This window comes from Elephantulus edwardii, unplaced genomic scaffold (genome assembly GCF_000299155.1).
Source record: "Elephantulus edwardii isolate Elephantulus edwardi_28Jun2011 unplaced genomic scaffold, EleEdw1.0 scaffold00086, whole genome shotgun sequence".
Classification (NCBI taxonomy): domain Eukaryota; kingdom Metazoa; phylum Chordata; class Mammalia; order Macroscelidea; family Macroscelididae; genus Elephantulus; species Elephantulus edwardii.
The window spans coordinates 401,529-417,868 of record NW_006399836.1 but is presented as its reverse complement, the minus strand read 5'-3'; the positions used below and the strand labels follow the sequence as shown (position 1 = coordinate 417,868).

At 49.4% G+C, this 16,340-nt stretch overlaps 1 protein-coding gene across 1 annotated transcript in view; it reads right to left on the bottom strand.

The window, feature by feature from the left end:
- The window catches only part of EFCAB6 (EF-hand calcium binding domain 6), a 415,417-nt gene that overhangs the window by 174,776 nt on the left and 224,301 nt on the right, over window positions 1-16,340 (bottom strand). Inside the window, exons 12-15 of the mRNA XM_006890171.1 lie at window positions 11,406-11,465; window positions 11,141-11,304; window positions 6,499-6,672; window positions 4,044-4,215 (exon numbers count right to left, since the gene is read on the bottom strand). Coding sequence (XP_006890233.1) covers window positions 4,044-4,215; window positions 6,499-6,672; window positions 11,141-11,304; window positions 11,406-11,465 — 570 coding nt within the window. The remainder of the gene's footprint in view (window positions 1-4,043; window positions 4,216-6,498; window positions 6,673-11,140; window positions 11,305-11,405; window positions 11,466-16,340) is intronic.

Here is a 16,340-nt window from a genome sequence, read left to right as displayed (position 1 = left end):
TCCGTCACCCTCAGGACCGTGACCTCCATCACCTCCGTGACCCTTAGGACCGTGACCTCCATCACCTCCGTCACCCTCAGGACCGTGACCTCCATAACCTCCATCACCCTCAGGACCATGACCTCCATCACCTCCATCACCCTCAGGACCATGACCACCATCAGCACCATCATTAGAGTTTTTCTGTTATCATTACTATCGCTGGTACGACTGTGGATTCTACTTAACAGTCTAGAGGAGTTGACTCCAAAGATTCCTTTGTTCCTGAGGAACCATCCACCCCTTACCATCCACCTGGCCAGGAACAATCTCCAGCTCCTCTCTTGCGCTGTCCTGGAAGACCACAGGCTGGTCTCCACAGGGCTCCCTGCCCGTGATCTTCACTGACCCTGCCAGGCCTCCCCACAGTGCTGCTGTGTGCATGTGAACCACCAACCTCCAGGGTAGCGCCCACTGTCATATGCCAGTTCTCACTCACTGTGACCATAGGACAGGGAGCAAATCCTCGTCTACACAGACTGCCACCTTCTCCTATGGGGTTGCTGATGGATTTGAACCACTGAGCTTTTGCTTAACAAATGTCTTGATTATTGTGCTGACAGAATTCCCTACTGTCACACTGGTAGCATAAAAAGCTGTTAAGATACAAGCCCTGCTACAAGCTGACTTTTCTGAGGGTGTTCTCAGGTGAGGTGGGGAGGCAAGAAAGGAGATTTTCTCAGAGTCAACATGCACCTCAGTTGTGCCAGGTGAGCTGGTCCACAAGACCTGATACCTGGGTGAAAATCACTGGGTACACTGTGGACTTACACATGGGCGAACACGCCTGCCTGGGGAAGAAGGAGGGCAGAATGCTCCTTAGAAGCACAGCTGTGGACAGGACAGTGTGGCTCACCTATTTGGGGCGTGTTCTCAGGAGGGAGCAGTCACTGAAGAAGGGTATAAAGTGGAGGGTCCATGAGGAAGAGGAAAACCGTCCGTCTTTTGTCTGGATGGATTGACACAGGGCTGTGACAATGCGTGCAAACCAGTGACAGGGAGCCTGGCACTGGGCTGGGCGGTGTCTTGTTCTGTCATCTTTAGCTGCGCTGCAATCCTGAAGGCACACGGTTCAAGTCCATCTGCGGCTCCGCAGGGACAAGGACAGGCCACCTCGCCCCGTGTGACTAACTGTCTCTGACACCCCACCGGAGGGACAGCTCGGTCGGCTCCAACTTGATGGTTCTCAACAACAACGTGGGTCAGAACTGGCTTGATGGTACCTAACAATAACAAAATCTAGACCAGACTTCCTGCAGAGGAGAGGCAAGGGCCTGGGGAAGATGCTTTGTCTTGTTTCTTTTTAACTCACTGCATTCGGCTTGCTCCGGCACCGCGTGCACAGGAACCGCCCTTGTCAAGGTCACTGACGACCACCTGAAGCCCCCAAACAGCCAGAACCATCCTCCAATCTTCCCCCATCCGACTCTCTGTTTATCCTCATCCCGAATCTCCTGTCTCCTGCCCCCTTCACACATCGAAATATCTCTCGACTCGACCCTCCTCGGCCTCCCCCGGACACAGCAAATGTTTAGGGGAGCACTTTGTTTTTGTTTTCAGATGTCATCAACTGGGTTCACCGACTGTCACCGATGCTGTGACAGCAGAGACTGTGGGGCGGCCCAGGCTCGGGCAGGGCTTCCACCTGCTGTCCCTGGGGAAGGGGTTTACAGGTAGGCTGCTCAGCGGCTCTCTAACCGCTTCACTGCCCCTACAGCCCCGGCCTGCCTCCAACACTGGCCTGCTGCCTCCTGGCCCTGGTCTCCTGACTCCAACACCTGCCTGCTGCCTCCCTGCCCCAGTCTGCCTCCCGTCCTCAGCCTCCTGCCTCCCAGCCCTGGCCTGCCTCCCGGCCGGCTGCCATAGTCCTGCTAAGAGGTCTGAGGAGATCAGCAGGCCCTCTGGTCTTACTATTAAGGCCCAGCGTCGGGCTCCAACCTCACTGCTAGCAGCTCATGTACAGGGGGCCTGCCGTCACTGCCAGTGAGCCCATGTAACGGGGGGCCTGCCGTCACTGCCAGCGAGCCCATGTAACGGGGGGCCTGCCGTCACTGCCAGCGAGCCCATGTAACGGGGGGCCTGCCGTCACTGCCACCGAGTCCATGTAACAGGGGGCCTGCCGTCACTGGCAGTGAGCCCATGTAACAGGGGGCCGCCCCCAGGAGTGCCGATGCTATAGTCCTTACAGAAGCGGACAGCTCACCTTTTCCAGGAGGGTCTGCTGGGCATGAACCGTCCCAGTTATAGACAGCAATGGAATGCTTTAACTATGGTGCCACCAGGGCTCTTTCACCATAGACGAACAGTAGTGCTAATGGAATTATACTTTCTTTGTGTGGTTGTTGTGTGCCGTCAAGTCAGAACCCACTCCTAACAGGCCCTCCAGTGGGATTTCAGAGGCAGTACATTGTACAGGACAGACTGCCCGTCTTTTGCCTACAGAGCTGCTGGTGGATTCGAACTGTGTGCTTTCCAGTTTGGCAGCACAGCTCCTCACCACTGTGGCACCAGAGTTCCCTCGCTGCCTCCTTCTGAACCTGTCCACATGAACACCATGACACACTGACCGGAATTAGTTGTTGTTGTTCTGTGCCGTTGAGTGGCTTGTGACTCATAGTGACCCTGTGTACAATAGCCCTAAACCCTCCTGTATTCTGTGCCAATCTTATTGTCTCTGACACACCAACCCCGATTACCCCAGTCACTGAATCAATCCACCTTATAGAGGGTCTTTCCCTCCTGTGCCGTCCTTCCACCCTCCCAAGCATGATGTCCCTCTCTAAAGACCTGTCTCTCCTTACAACATATCCAAAGTATGTCAGACGAAGCCTCAGAATCCTTGCCTCCAAGGAGCAGCCTGGTTTAACCCTCTCCAGGACGAACTTGTTTTTCTCTTAGCAGTCCATGGTACATTCAATACTCTTCTCCAGCACCACAGCTCAAAGATATTAATTCTCCTCCTATCCTCCCTAGTCATTGTCCAGCTCTCTGATGCACAGCAAGTAATTGCAAAGACTTTGGCCTGGATCAGTCACACCTTAGTCTCCAGACTGACATCGTTGCTCTTCAGTACTTTCGAGAGGTTTTTGACAGCAGACTTTCCCTAAACAATTAGTTTTTAAATTTCCTGTTACCAAGAGTGTTGATTGTGGATTCAAGCAAACTAAAACTGTGAACAATCTCAATCTCTTAACCATCTATCATGATGCTGCCAATCGGCCCAGTGGTGAGAATCTTTGTTTTCTTGATGTTGAGCTTCAATCCATACTGAAGGCTGCAGTCCTTGACCTTCTGCAGCAAGCACTTCAGGTCCTCCTGTTTCTGCAAGTATATTCTTCTTAAATGGATTGCTGGCAATGATTACTAATAGAACAGGAGCATGAATGCTAAGCTACTGTTTCAAGATCATGCCTGAGAGTTGTTGCTCAAGCGTGGTCCTTTCTGGGGGAACCCGTCAGTTCTGTCTCTCTCTCTCTCTCTCTCTCTCTCTCTCTCTCTCACACACACACACACACACACACACACACAGTCTCCCTTCTGGGGGAACTTGTCAGCTCCATACAAACACAGGCCCCCACACCCAAGCTTTCGGCCTCACCCATGTCTGCCTTCCAGGTTTCACTTTAAAGTGGTGGGTTTTTTTGGAAGGGTTTTTGGGATTTTGGTTTGTTTGGTTTTTTAATTTAAACTCTCTAGAGGAACAAACCCCAGGCCCACGAGGGCCCCTGACTGGCAAGGGGCAGCCCAGGGTCCTCATGTCTCTTGCTCGCTCTGCCCTCTGGCTCTGAGCACCAGCGCCACCGCACGTATGTGCCTCTGCTTTCAGAAAAAGCTTCTGCCTTCAGAGCTGATACTATAAAGCCCGCCACACCCACAGTGACAGCTCTCTCCCAAGGGAAACAGCTCCCGGAAACGTAACCCCTGTCCTTGGAGGACGTTATCACCCCAAACTACCACACTCCTGAAGGGGGGCAAAGAGCAATGTCGGGGCGGCTCAGGCCTACCTTCCTGAGGTTGCGTTCCCTGATCTTCCCAGTGGCCTCCTCACTGAAGTCAAGAAACAACTTTTGGAATGCTGGGTCCCGCTGCTGTATGAGAATTCTGAGCTTTTCACTGACTTCATCTTTGGTCAGATTCTTGGTGGCAAGAGGTTTGTCTTCTTTGGTGGGTGCAGTTCTAAAATTTAAAATTGCAAGCAGGGACTTAGAGGCAGGCTGGGCGCACATACCGCTCTCCTCCTGTCCTGCTGAACCATACAAGGAGGGCCCGCATCCCCTTACCTGGAGAGGACGCAGAGGCTCACACAGACGGAGGGACAGAGTGCCCGGGCCACCCACTCCCCTGCAGGGTCGCTGTGCAAGTCAGAGCTTCCCATGGGCCAGGCCAGGCCAGGCCTTGGGGCTAGACCCGCGGTGAAGTGAGCATTGAAATGGAATGACTTTGGGGTTTCTCAGTGAAGAGAAAAGTGGCATATAGATGACATGGGAAAGGTCTGAAATAGCGTGAAAATGAGCCTAATAGGGCACAGAAATAGGAAGCAAGCAGAGCTGTGGGAGTGGACTAGTGGTAAGAAGCTGCCCTGAAATCATGAAGGTATGTGGTTCAAATCCACCGACCACTCTGTGGGAGGAAGGGCAATCTTCTCTCGTGCGATTTATTGCCTCTGTAAACCCACTGGAGGGTCAGCTCTGACCCGGTTCCAAGTCGATGGCACATGACAACAATAGACTTGATCACAAGATCACCACAAACTTTGAATAAAGAAATAATAAACAAAACAAAACCACAGTATTTGCGACATGCAAGAAAAAGAGGTTTGTCTAAATGTGGCCCCAAGGTTGGGAAGGGAGGCAGCGTGGCAGCAGAGGCAGGGCGGGGTGGGGGTGCTCTGATGTGACTGAATGTGGGGTGTGGCTGGCAGCTCAATAGGGCTAGTTCTGTGACCTGGGAGAATTTCAAGTCGGAATCTTTATCCTGCTCTTAATGAAAGTCACTGGCCACTCTGCAGTTTGTCTCACATACACTGGACCTGTGACCATGAGGCCCAAGCCCCGGAGAAGGACATGGTGCTTGGAAAAGTGGAGGGCCAGTGAGTCAGGACGGCCCTCATTGAGGATGACTGACACAGCGAGGTGACAGGGGCCTGGGGAGAGCAGGCAGTGTGAGGACGGCGGAGGACAGGGCAGGGTGTCATTCACAGGGCCACTGTAGCTGGAGGTGACTTGATGGCACTTGCCAACAACGGTAACAACAGAGGAATCACCGAGAAGCCCAGTGCAGAAGCGGGGCCTGGTTACTCCAAGGTGTTAATAGCCTAATTCCAACATAAAGGCACGTGAGTGCGAGCAAGTGTGAGTGCCCCGATGTGAGTGTGCGCATGGGAGTGTGCCAAAGCGTGTAGACGTGTGTGTGCACACGTGTGCGTGCATTTGAGGGTGGCAGTGGGTGTGCCCAAAGGCGAGCCCAAGCATGTATGTGTGTATGTGATCCCTGAGTGTGTCGCTGTGCATGGGTGTGTGTGCACACGCGTGTGTGCGTGAGCTGGGGCTCTGTTTTCCATGCAGACACCTCCCGGCCACCAGCTGGCCCAGAACAGGGGCTCCCTGCCGTCCCCCTCCACTCAGAGTGCTCTCAGAGTCCTGGAGTTACTTGGATGAAACGCTTAATAGTCACTTCTCTTTCATTGGATTTAGGAGGCAGACTTAGCATCTCACGCGACGGTTAACCTTTCTCTTAAAATACCGGCTTCCTGCCCATTTATAAAGCGCTCTCCTGAAGCACTCAGACGGTCCTGTCCATCAGCACACCACGGCAACGCCCCATTCCTCTGCCCTTAAGAAGCTTCTAGAAGGATGTGGCCACGAGGCTGCGGGTCGCTGTACACTCCGCTTGTGCTTGTGGATTTATTACATGTGATCAACAAGCAAGTTAAAATAATCTCTTTACCTTGGGCTAAGTCTATATTTTTCAAAGGCAACAGGAGCGAGAATATTCATTAGCCTGCCTTTTCAGAGCGCTACTAACTGTGTTTTATCACTACCATTTAGTCTGGAAATCGTTTTAATAAGTCTATCATCCAAGTTAGAGAGTGAGGAGGAGTTTAATGGCTGAGTTTTGTAGTAAGTACTAAGGGTGGCAGGAAGTCTGAGTTTCTGGGGAGCGTCGATGGGAAGGCAGGTGGGTCACTGTTTAAGTGCAGGCTCTCTGAGCGGCTGGTTCTGGAGCCACGGCCCAGGCTTAGCCCCGAGTGGGTGCATGGCCTGCCCAAGTCCCTGACTCTTCTGGACTTTAGCAATTTGGTTTCCAAAGTGAACACGTGGAGTCTGATCACTGTGGAGAGTGTGCCGACTTTCTTATTTAAATGATAAAATATTAAAATACTCATTTAGCTAGCAAATATTGACTGAAGGCCTCCCGGGCCCTGGGACGTCAGCACGGCCCTCCTTGGGTTTGCTGTACCTCTCGGAAGGCTCCACCCACAGCTGCTGGTCTTTCTGAACGCGCTCACTTAACGGCTGCTTCTTTGGGACAGCAACGGGAGAGGTGGGAGGCACGTCATTAATTCCCAGGCTCGCCAAAAGTCTCTTGTAAAGGACTCTTCCTGAAGAAACCTCCAGAAACTTACTGCAGAGTCTGAAGGTTAGAAAGAAGGAAAGCACACTCGTTAGAACAGTGCAAACGGAGAGGACTGACTCCTCCCAGAGTTCAGCGTGGCTCTTGTCCACTGGGGCTGGGAATGGAAGGGGCGTGGTGGCTTCGCAAGCCAGCCTGCCACTGATTCAAACGGCCACGGGAACTAGCCAGTCCACTACTTGCCGCTTATCTCCAAAAGGCCAGTGCCTTCCAGAGGATTCCCATCCACAGCAACCCTCCTTCTGGTTCCCAGGGCAGGGGCTCTTTAGGGGAGGGAACTCCTCATTGATCTCCTTCAGAGCCGCTGGTGGGCTTGAACCACCGACCTGCTGGTTAGCAGTCAGAAAGGCCCTCCCCTACCAGGACTTCTTGCTATTTGGCCAAGTGAAATGAAGGTGAATGTTGACACAAAGATATGCAGCAATATGCATGTGAGCTTTATAATAGCCAAGAACCAGGAACAAATCAAAGAACCGTGAGCAGGTGAAGGGACACTGCAGCTGTGGTGACCCACGTACAGACCCTGGTCAGCAGGAAAAAAGGAATGAGCCCTCGACACATGTAACGGGGACAAACCTCAGAGTCATCACGCCAGACCACAAAAGGGACCTCTCACTTGCACCCTGCTACACACAGTCCTCAAAAATGTAAAACATCCCTTCGTGACAGAAAGGAGAACAGGGGTCACGTAGGGGTGAGGTGGAGGGTGGGAAGGCTTTCAGGGAGATGGAAGCACCTGCTGCCTTGTGATGTGAGTTTTATGAGAGGATGTTGTTGTTATGTGCTGACGAGTAGCCTCTGGCCCATAGCAAACTTAAGTATAACAGAGTCCCTGACGCACTCCTTTGCTGATGTTGAACCATGCAGTGTTTCCCTGCTCTGTTCTGATGACTGCCTCCTGATCTGAGTATAAGCTTTTCATGAGCACAATCAAGTGTTCTGGGATTCCCATTCTTCTCAGAGTCAGCCACAGTTTGTTGTGATCCACACAGTCAAAAGCCTTTGCGTAATCAATGAAACACAGATACACATTCCTCTGGTACTCCCTGCTTTCTGCCAAGATCCATCTGATATTAGCAATAATGTCTCTAGTGCCACAACTTCTAAACCCAGCTTGTATTTCTGGTAGTTCTCTGTCAATGTCCTGTTCCGGTCATTTCTGGATATTCTTCAGCAGGATTTTGCGAGTGTGTGATATTAGTGATACTGTTTGATAATTTTCATGCTCTGTCAGGTCACCTTTTTTTGGGAATGGAAATAAATATAGATCTCTTCAAGTCAGTTGGTCAGGTACTTGTCCTCCAGATTTCTTGGCACAACCTAGTGAGCTTGCCCAGGGCAGCATTTGTTGGTTGAAATATGTTGGTATTCCGTCAATTTCTGGAGCCTTATTTCTTGTGAAGTCCTTTAGAGCAGCCTGCACTTCCTCCTTCATCACCACTGCCTTTTTTCTTTTATTATTAATTTTAATGAAAATGTACAGAGACTTTGCATTTCCATTCACTGTTGTGCTTTTCTCCCTGCCCACCCCTCCCCCCAGTTCGCTCTTCTCTTTGAAAAGTAAAAGAAAAATTTTTTCATTGTATTACAATCCCTTCCCCCAAGTCCACTCCACTGTGCAGCCTTTGCTCTGGACTCCTCACCATGGCCTCTTGATCGTATGTGGTTTCTCGAAATTCTTCTGCGTCAGCCACTTCTTTTTGGCACAGTGACTTCGTACACTCTTTCCACCTTCTTTTAGTATTTCCTAGATCATTCAATATTCTGTCCATATGTAAATTTATTGTACATAACTGGATAACGATGTGACATGAAAAGGTGCTTTTATAATTGGAATTTTGGGTATAGAACCACAGGGCTATCTATAGTGGAACTCTGTTGTTGTTGTTGTTGTTGTTGAGTACTGTTAAGTTGGAACCAAGCCACAGCTGACCCTCAAGAGACTTTTCAGAGGCTATAAACGGCACGGGAGGAGACTGGTGGATTTGAACCCTGTACCTTGAGCTGACAGCACAGTTCATTATCAGTAGGCCTCCAGAGTGCAGATGTTTGAGAGAAAGGTGCAGACAGCATGGCAAGGTCCGTCTTAAAGCAATGCAGAGCTTGCCTCTTTTCTCTCATAACATCTTGTTTGTTAACATTTTCTTAATTATAAAAATTGGATGTGCTAATGAAAACAAACTTGTAAACAAAAGTGCCTGAGAATTTTAAAAAATCACACACTCGTTAAAATTTACAAGTCAGTGCAGCACGGCGGTTATGGGTGTGGCCCTGTGCCTGCCCCACAGCCCCACATCAGGGACCCAGGCAGTGACCCCGGGGGTCCTCTGGGGACACTTCTGGGCATCAGCAAGGTCAAGGACACCTCACTCCAGCACTCAGATCTCACGCGCCCTCGGAGTCCTCGAGTGGCACAAATGGTTATGGACATGGCTGTTCACGGGAAAGCTGCTGGTTCAATTCCACCCAGAGGCACTTTGGCCGAGAAGGAGCGGCGCTCAGCGTCTGGAAGTTGGTCACTGCAAACACACGGGGCCACGCACAGCCCCGAGGCCACCTGACAGCAGCAGGTGACGACGCTCACCCTCCTGCCCCTGGTGCCGCAGGCCTTTCTGGAGGCTGTGCTGTGTGGTGGTATCAACGCTCCGACGGCAGGTGGAGTGTGTGGCTGGGCATTTGTGTGTTTTCTAGCAATGTCTAAGGTGTTGGCTGAGGGCGTGGACAGGCGCGTATTGAGAATTTCACTTGTTTCTTTACAAGCCTTCCGCTGGGCTCATGACTTCAGCGGCGTGAGCTGTATCTTCTGCGACTCACTGTTAGTTGAGACCTGCATTTGTTTCTTTACAAGCCTTCCGCTGGGCTCATGACTTCAGCGGCGCGAGCTGTAACTTCTGTGAGTCACTGTTGGTGCTGTACGCTGTCCGGTGCACTCCATGACACCCTGTGGGACCCAGCAGAAGCACCCCAGAGGACAGCCTGGACTGTGATCACTGCAGAAGCCAATCACCTGGTCTTCTATCCTGCCGAGCAGCTGGTGGGTGAGAACAGCCAGCTTTTCTATCAGTAGCCAAGTGCATGACCATTGTCCACTGGGCTGCTTTAAAGGACTTGGGGTGTGAACAGCACTGGGTTTGCAGTTGAGACAGGTAAAGGCTGGTGATGCCAGGAGAGTGGCCTGGAGAAGCTTCCATCTCAAACTCCCCACAGCCCTCACGCCTCGTCTGCGGGACGGCGTGTATCCAGACCCTCAGCACCCAAGAAGCCTGAGCAGGTGTGGCTGGAAAGACAAAGACCCTTCGTGGTCTTGGTGGGGTGACAGACCACACACACACACACACACACACACACACACACACACACACACACAAATGACCAGAGATCTGTGACAGGACCAAGCAGGACCTCAGGGACGGAGGTGGGGGGGTGACCCATCACTCTATATGGTGATGTGTCACCAAGGCTATCTCCCTGTTGAAGCTTCTGAAGCAGGTCTGCTGCCACGCCTGACACTGGTGGTCCCCAATCTCTGGTCTCAGTCAGCAGCTCTGAGATGCAGGCACTCAAGCCAGGAACCATCTGTGTCCCACCTCGTCCTGGGTCCAGCCTGACCTGGCCCAAGCCACAGGTAGGTCCAGCAGCCTCCGCCAAGTGTTTGTAGGAATAAAGACACCAGACAAACACTGAACAGCAAGACTTGAAGGAGACTGGAGCAACTCTGTTGAGAGTGAGACCTGTGGCACTGCTGTGGAAAATCTGTGGAAGGTTGTAGGCAGAGGATCCCAGAGATAAAGGCCACAGTTAAGTGCTTTTTGCGGTTCTTGCTGGATGCTTGAAGGAGAAGCTGACATGTAACTGCTCTGAGGTGAACTTTACTCGATGATTTGGATTTGACTGCTGAACTGAAACCAGGACCTTTCCTGATTAAGGAATTGTGCTTTGCTGTCTGTGAGTCGACCACACCGTGGTACCTGACGTCACCTTTCACCAACCTCCCTTTTTGCAGCCAAGGCCTTCGGGCCCAGCCTGGACTGCAGGACTCCAGAGCCCACGCTCTAAAGCCTTTCTCTATTTTGGCCCCGTGTGGTCTGGCTACAGTTGTTCGTTGCCATTGAGTCATCGCAGGCCTGTGGTAATGTCATGGTCACTGTGTGCACGCGTCCAGCGGCGTGGCTGTGCGTCCCTCCGCCTCATGGAGGGCTTCCCTTGGCTTTGCTAATAGCGGAGCACCACCCTGTCTGTGCCACCCTGGGGACTTGTGATCAACTCAGTGTTGGCCGACCACAGGGACATCTTCCACGACTGTGGCAAGAGCAGCAGGGAACCCACAGGCCGCTCCAGAACCTCATCGACAGCAGCTCTTCTCAGCAGTCCCCGGGAATATGAAGGAAGAAACAGGGCAAGGCTTCAGACTACCCAACACGCTTGAGAAGGAACCTGAAGGGACTGATTTTGTCACCAAGACACTTACTTTCGTAGCTGCTCTCCCGTTAGCACTGGGCAGAAGGTACACATCAGTTTCTTGAAGTCGGCCAGGTTGACGTAGCCGGTGTCCCCCAGGTCATAGCACCGCAGGATGTTGTAAAAGGCCTGTCGGCTCCTAGCGATTGCCACCCGGACAATTTCTTCTACTTGCTGTGCAAACACACAGGGCTTTACTGAACTGTACGTCTGCACCAGGGGTGACGACACTCTTACAGAAAGGCATTCCCAGAGAGGAAGAGGGCGGCCCTTACCGAGTCCCAGGCCTGCGGGAGAGGTTCTCGAGCGCCTGGACTGGGGGGTCCTTTTCTTCCCTAATCAGGAAAAAGAAAGCATATTAATAAAGAACATTGCCAAGAGACCATCAGAGCTGTCGAAGCGGAGGAACCCGACTGATCCTGGCTTGTCCCTGATTAACCAGTGGCTTCGGAACCTTGGACAAGTTAGGCTGCCCTCCAGTCTGAAAACAAAAACGCTCACCTCACACATTTCATTTCTTCTTTAAATAAAATCCATCAGCCAGAAACTAAATGAGAGCAGAGTGAAGGAGTGAGAGGCATGTTTGGTTATGGGAATGCAGGGACGAGCAAGCCGACTGTCAACCTGGACAAAACTTTAGAAAAAGGAGAGGGAGCCTGATCCAAGTTTTCTGTATGGTATTTTGCCTTCGAGGGTCTTTTAATAAGATTGTTGTTGTTGCTACAGTGGCTACCATTGGGCTAAATATGACTTAGAGTGACCCTAGGCCACGCAAGCAGAAAACGGGACATGGGGGCACAGGGCCACGAGCTTCTCTCTGAAAGGACTAGAGGGGGTGAGAATAGCACAGCCTCTCACTGCCTCAGAGCAGAAAGCAGATAAAGAGCCCACAGCCCAGCCCCACGGGACCTCTAGAGTCACACCAGCAGCAAGAGGTTCGTTTATCCACTGTTGTACTGAGAATGGGACTTATTAGGGAAGTAAGTTGGAGAGCAGAGGGGGCAAAGAATATCACCCAATGCAAATCCAGGGTTTAGTCCAGCTGTCCCAAGTCAGTTCAACAGCAAAGCACAATTCCTTAATCAGGAAAGGTCCTGGTTTCAGTTCAGCAGTCAAATCCAAATCATCGAGTAAAGTTCACCTCAGAGCAGTTACATGTCAGCTTCTCCTTCAAGCATCCAGCAAGAACCGCAAAAAGCACTTAACTGTGGCCTTTATCTCTGGGATCCTCTGCCTACAACCTTCCACAGATTTTCCACAGCAGTGCCACAGGTCTCACTCTCAACAGAGTTGCTCCAGTCTCCTTCAAGCCTTGCTGCTCAGTGTGGGAAAGTCCCCTCCCCTCCCACTCCCCGCCCTTTCTCCCCCTCCCCTTCTCCTCCTTCCCTCACGCTCTCTCTCTCCCTCTCTCTCGCTCTATCTCTCTCTCTCTCCCTCTCTCTCGCTCTATCTCTCGCTTTCTCTTGCTCTCTCTCGCTCTCTCGTGCTCTACCTAGTCACACAGGTGCTGATGATTTGCAAGACCATGTGTCTGCAATTAAACTAGCTGGAGCCCAGAGAGGGCTAAGGTAATTAATGGCTAAGAAAGCTAATTTTACACTGACACCTTATCTGATGAGCAACAGATCTGAGCCCTGCCCTATCCTGTGCCATCGTCATCATCTCTGACACATTTGAGCCCACTTTTGAAATCGGTGTCAATCCATCTCTTTGAGCATCATCCTTTGACCTTCCACCTTTTCAAGCGTGACATCCCCTTCCAAGGAATAGCCTTTCTTAGCAACCTGCCCAAAGTATGAAAGACAAAGCTTTACCATTTTTGCCTCCAAGGAGCACTCTGGCTGCACCTTCTCCAAGACATCTATTGGTTCTTTTGGCTGTCCACGGGATATTTAGTATTCTTCTCCAACACCACAGCTCAAAAGCATCAATTCCTTTTCTGTCATTGTTATTCACTGTCCAGCTCTTAGATGCATAGCAAGTGACTGAAAAGACTGTGGCCTCCAAACAGACATCACTGCTTCTCAGTAATTTGGAGAGGTCCCTGACAGCTGACTTTAAACAACTGGCCATTTCAATCTTTTCTCCATGTATCCTGATGCTGTCTTTCAGCCCAGTGGCGAGGATTGATTGCCTTCTTGCTGTTGAGATTTAATCCATATAAAGGCTGTAGTCTTTGATCTGTAGCAAGTGTTTCAAGTCCTCCTCACTTTCAGTAAGCAAAGTTGCATTAATAACTAGTTACCATAAGAACAAATAAATGTATCTTAGAGAGGGCGGAGCCAGAGTGATCTTAGGAGGCAAGGATGATAAGGCTTCCTGGGTCAGGAAGTATGAAGATGGCACAGGATAAGTCAGAGTTCAGATCCACTGTTCATAGGGTCACTATGAATCATACTCAAGGGCACCCAACAACAACAAAAATTCAATTATTAACGCAACTTTGAGGCACTAATCCAATCAACATGCACTAATAATTATTGTGATGGGAAAGCAAATATTAGAACAAATCATTGGAGAAGCTCAATAGTAGTAGTAGTCAAAAAAACAAAGTTAGGTGCTAATTGTTGAACAGACCATCAATTATTAATATGCAAGTCCAAATTGAAGCTGAAGAAAATGAAAATAAGTCAGTGAGAACTGAAATACAACCTTTAGTCTATACCACTTGAATTAAAAATCGTATCAAGAGCAGGTTTGTGGCACTGAACACTAAGCACTGAAGACCAGATAAATTGTGAGATGATATCAAAGATATCGCCTATGAAGAGAGAGCAAAAGATCATTACAAAGACTAAAGAGAAAGAAAAAACCAAAATAAACGTCAGAAGAGACTCTGAAAATTGCACTAGCACATGGAGAAGCTAAAACGAGAAGAAATGCTGAAGTAAAAGAGGTAAACTGAAGAGTTCAAAGGGCAGCTCAAGAAGACAAAGCAAAATATTATAGTACAATGTGCAAAGAGCTGGAATTGGATAACAAAAAGGGAAGCACATGCCGAGCATTTCTCAGGTTGCAAGAACCGGGGGTGGGGGTGGGGGGGTGGTGGATATCAAGTCTTAAGTAGCAATACTGAGAGACGCTATGGGCAAAATCTTGAATTATGCAGAAAGCACCAAAAGAAAATGGAAACAATACATAGAATCACAATACCGAAAAGAATTGGTCAACACTGAACTATTTCAGGAAGTACCATATAACCAAGATCCATTGTTAATGAAGGTTCGAACTTCACTGAAGGCTTTGGCAAAAAAATAAGGCCCAGGGATCGAAGTGTCACAACTGACATGTTTAAACTAACAGATGCATCCTTGGACATGCTTACCAGTCTACATTGGGACATTTGGAGGACAGCTGCTTGGTCAACGGACTGGAAGAGATCCAGATTTGTCGCCATTCCCAAGAAAGGTGAGTCAACAGAATGTGGAAATTATTGAACAGTATCATTAATATCATATGTAAGCAAAATATTGCTGAAGATTTTTTAAAAATAGCTAGAACAGTACCCCAAAAGAGAACTTCAAGCTGGGTTTAGATGAGGCTATGGCATCAGGGCTATTATTACTGATACGTGGGTTTGTGGTTGAAAGCAGAGAATACCAGAAGAATGTCTATTTGTATTTTATTGACTAGGCAAAGGCATTTGACTTTGTGACTCATATCAAATTGTGATTATCTGTACCTAGAGTTATACCAGGATACTTAATTATGCTCATAATAAAACCTATACCTAGACCAAGAACTGATGTGTGAACAGAGCGAGGGAACACTGCAATGTTTAAAATCAGAAATGGTGTGCATTAGGGTTGTGTTCTTTCTTCATTTTCCTTTTAATTTGGATGCTGAAGAAATCATTTGAGAAGTTAGAACCTATGAAGATGAATGTGGCATCAGGACTGGACTCATCAACAACAGGTGTTATGCAGGTGACACAATCCTGCATGCTTGATAAGATTTTTGTTATGTTACTTACAGAGACCCAGTGACAACAGACCTGAGCCCTGTCCTATCCTGTGCCATCCTCACAATCTCTGACACACTCGAGCCCATTGCTGCAGTCACTGTAATATTCTTTGACCTAGTACTGAAGCCTTCAATATGGATTGAAGGTCAACATCAAGAAAACAAAGATTCTCACCACTGGGCCAATTGGCAGCATCAGTATGGATGATGAAGAGATTGAGATTGTTAACAGCTTTAGTTTGCTTGGCTCTATAATCAACACGCTTGGTACCAGCAGCCAGGAAATCAAGAGATGAGTTATATTGAAAAGTTAGCTGTCAGGCACCTCTCTAGAGAACTGAAGAGCAACGACGTCAGTCTAAAGACTAAGGTGTGTCTGATCCAGGCTATAGTCTTCACAATTACGTGCTATGCATTGGAGAGTTGGACAGTGAATAGGGTTGATAGAAAGAGAATGGATGTTTTTGAGCTGTGGTGCTGGAGAAGGGTGTTGAATACACCATGGACTGCTAAGAGAACAAACAAGTTTGTCCTGGAGAAGGTGAAATCAGGCTGCTCCTTGTAGGCAAGGATTCTGAAGCTCCGTCTGACATACTTTGGGCATGTTACAAGTAGGGATCGGTTCTTGGAGAGGGGACGTCATGCTTAGGAGGGTGGAGAGACAGCTCAGGAGAGAGGAAGACCCTTGATGAGATGGATTGATTCAGTGACTGGGGCAATGGGGGTAGATGTGTCAGAGACAAAAAGGTTGACACAGGACACAGCGGGGTTCAGGGCTCTTTTACATAGGGTTGCTATGAGTCACAAGTGACTCGATGGCACATAACAACAAGAGTAATATTTCTAGAAATTTATACTCAAGAAATAGTCAGTAATGCAAGAAAGCAAATACCATGATATTCACTGTAACCACGTTTGTAGGAAGGAGCACCCAGCACAGGCCCAGGGGCTGGCCCACGGCGAGGTGTGCCCCTAACCCAGGTGCTACGCCTCTCCTGTGCTTCCTGTCCGTCAGTCACTCCTGGGGAGGGAGATGAGCGATCTCCTCCTTGCTCTCTCCAGCCTCAAAAAGCCAATGCAAGGAGTCAGCTATCGGTTAATTCCAACTCAGCGACTATTCTGTGAGTGAGTACGATGAGACCACAGCAGGGCCCAGTGATTCAGGATCTTAGCATTATGTAGCAGAAATTTTGGTAACATTAAATGTTCACATGAAATACAACAGAGATTAAAATATAACTAATTTT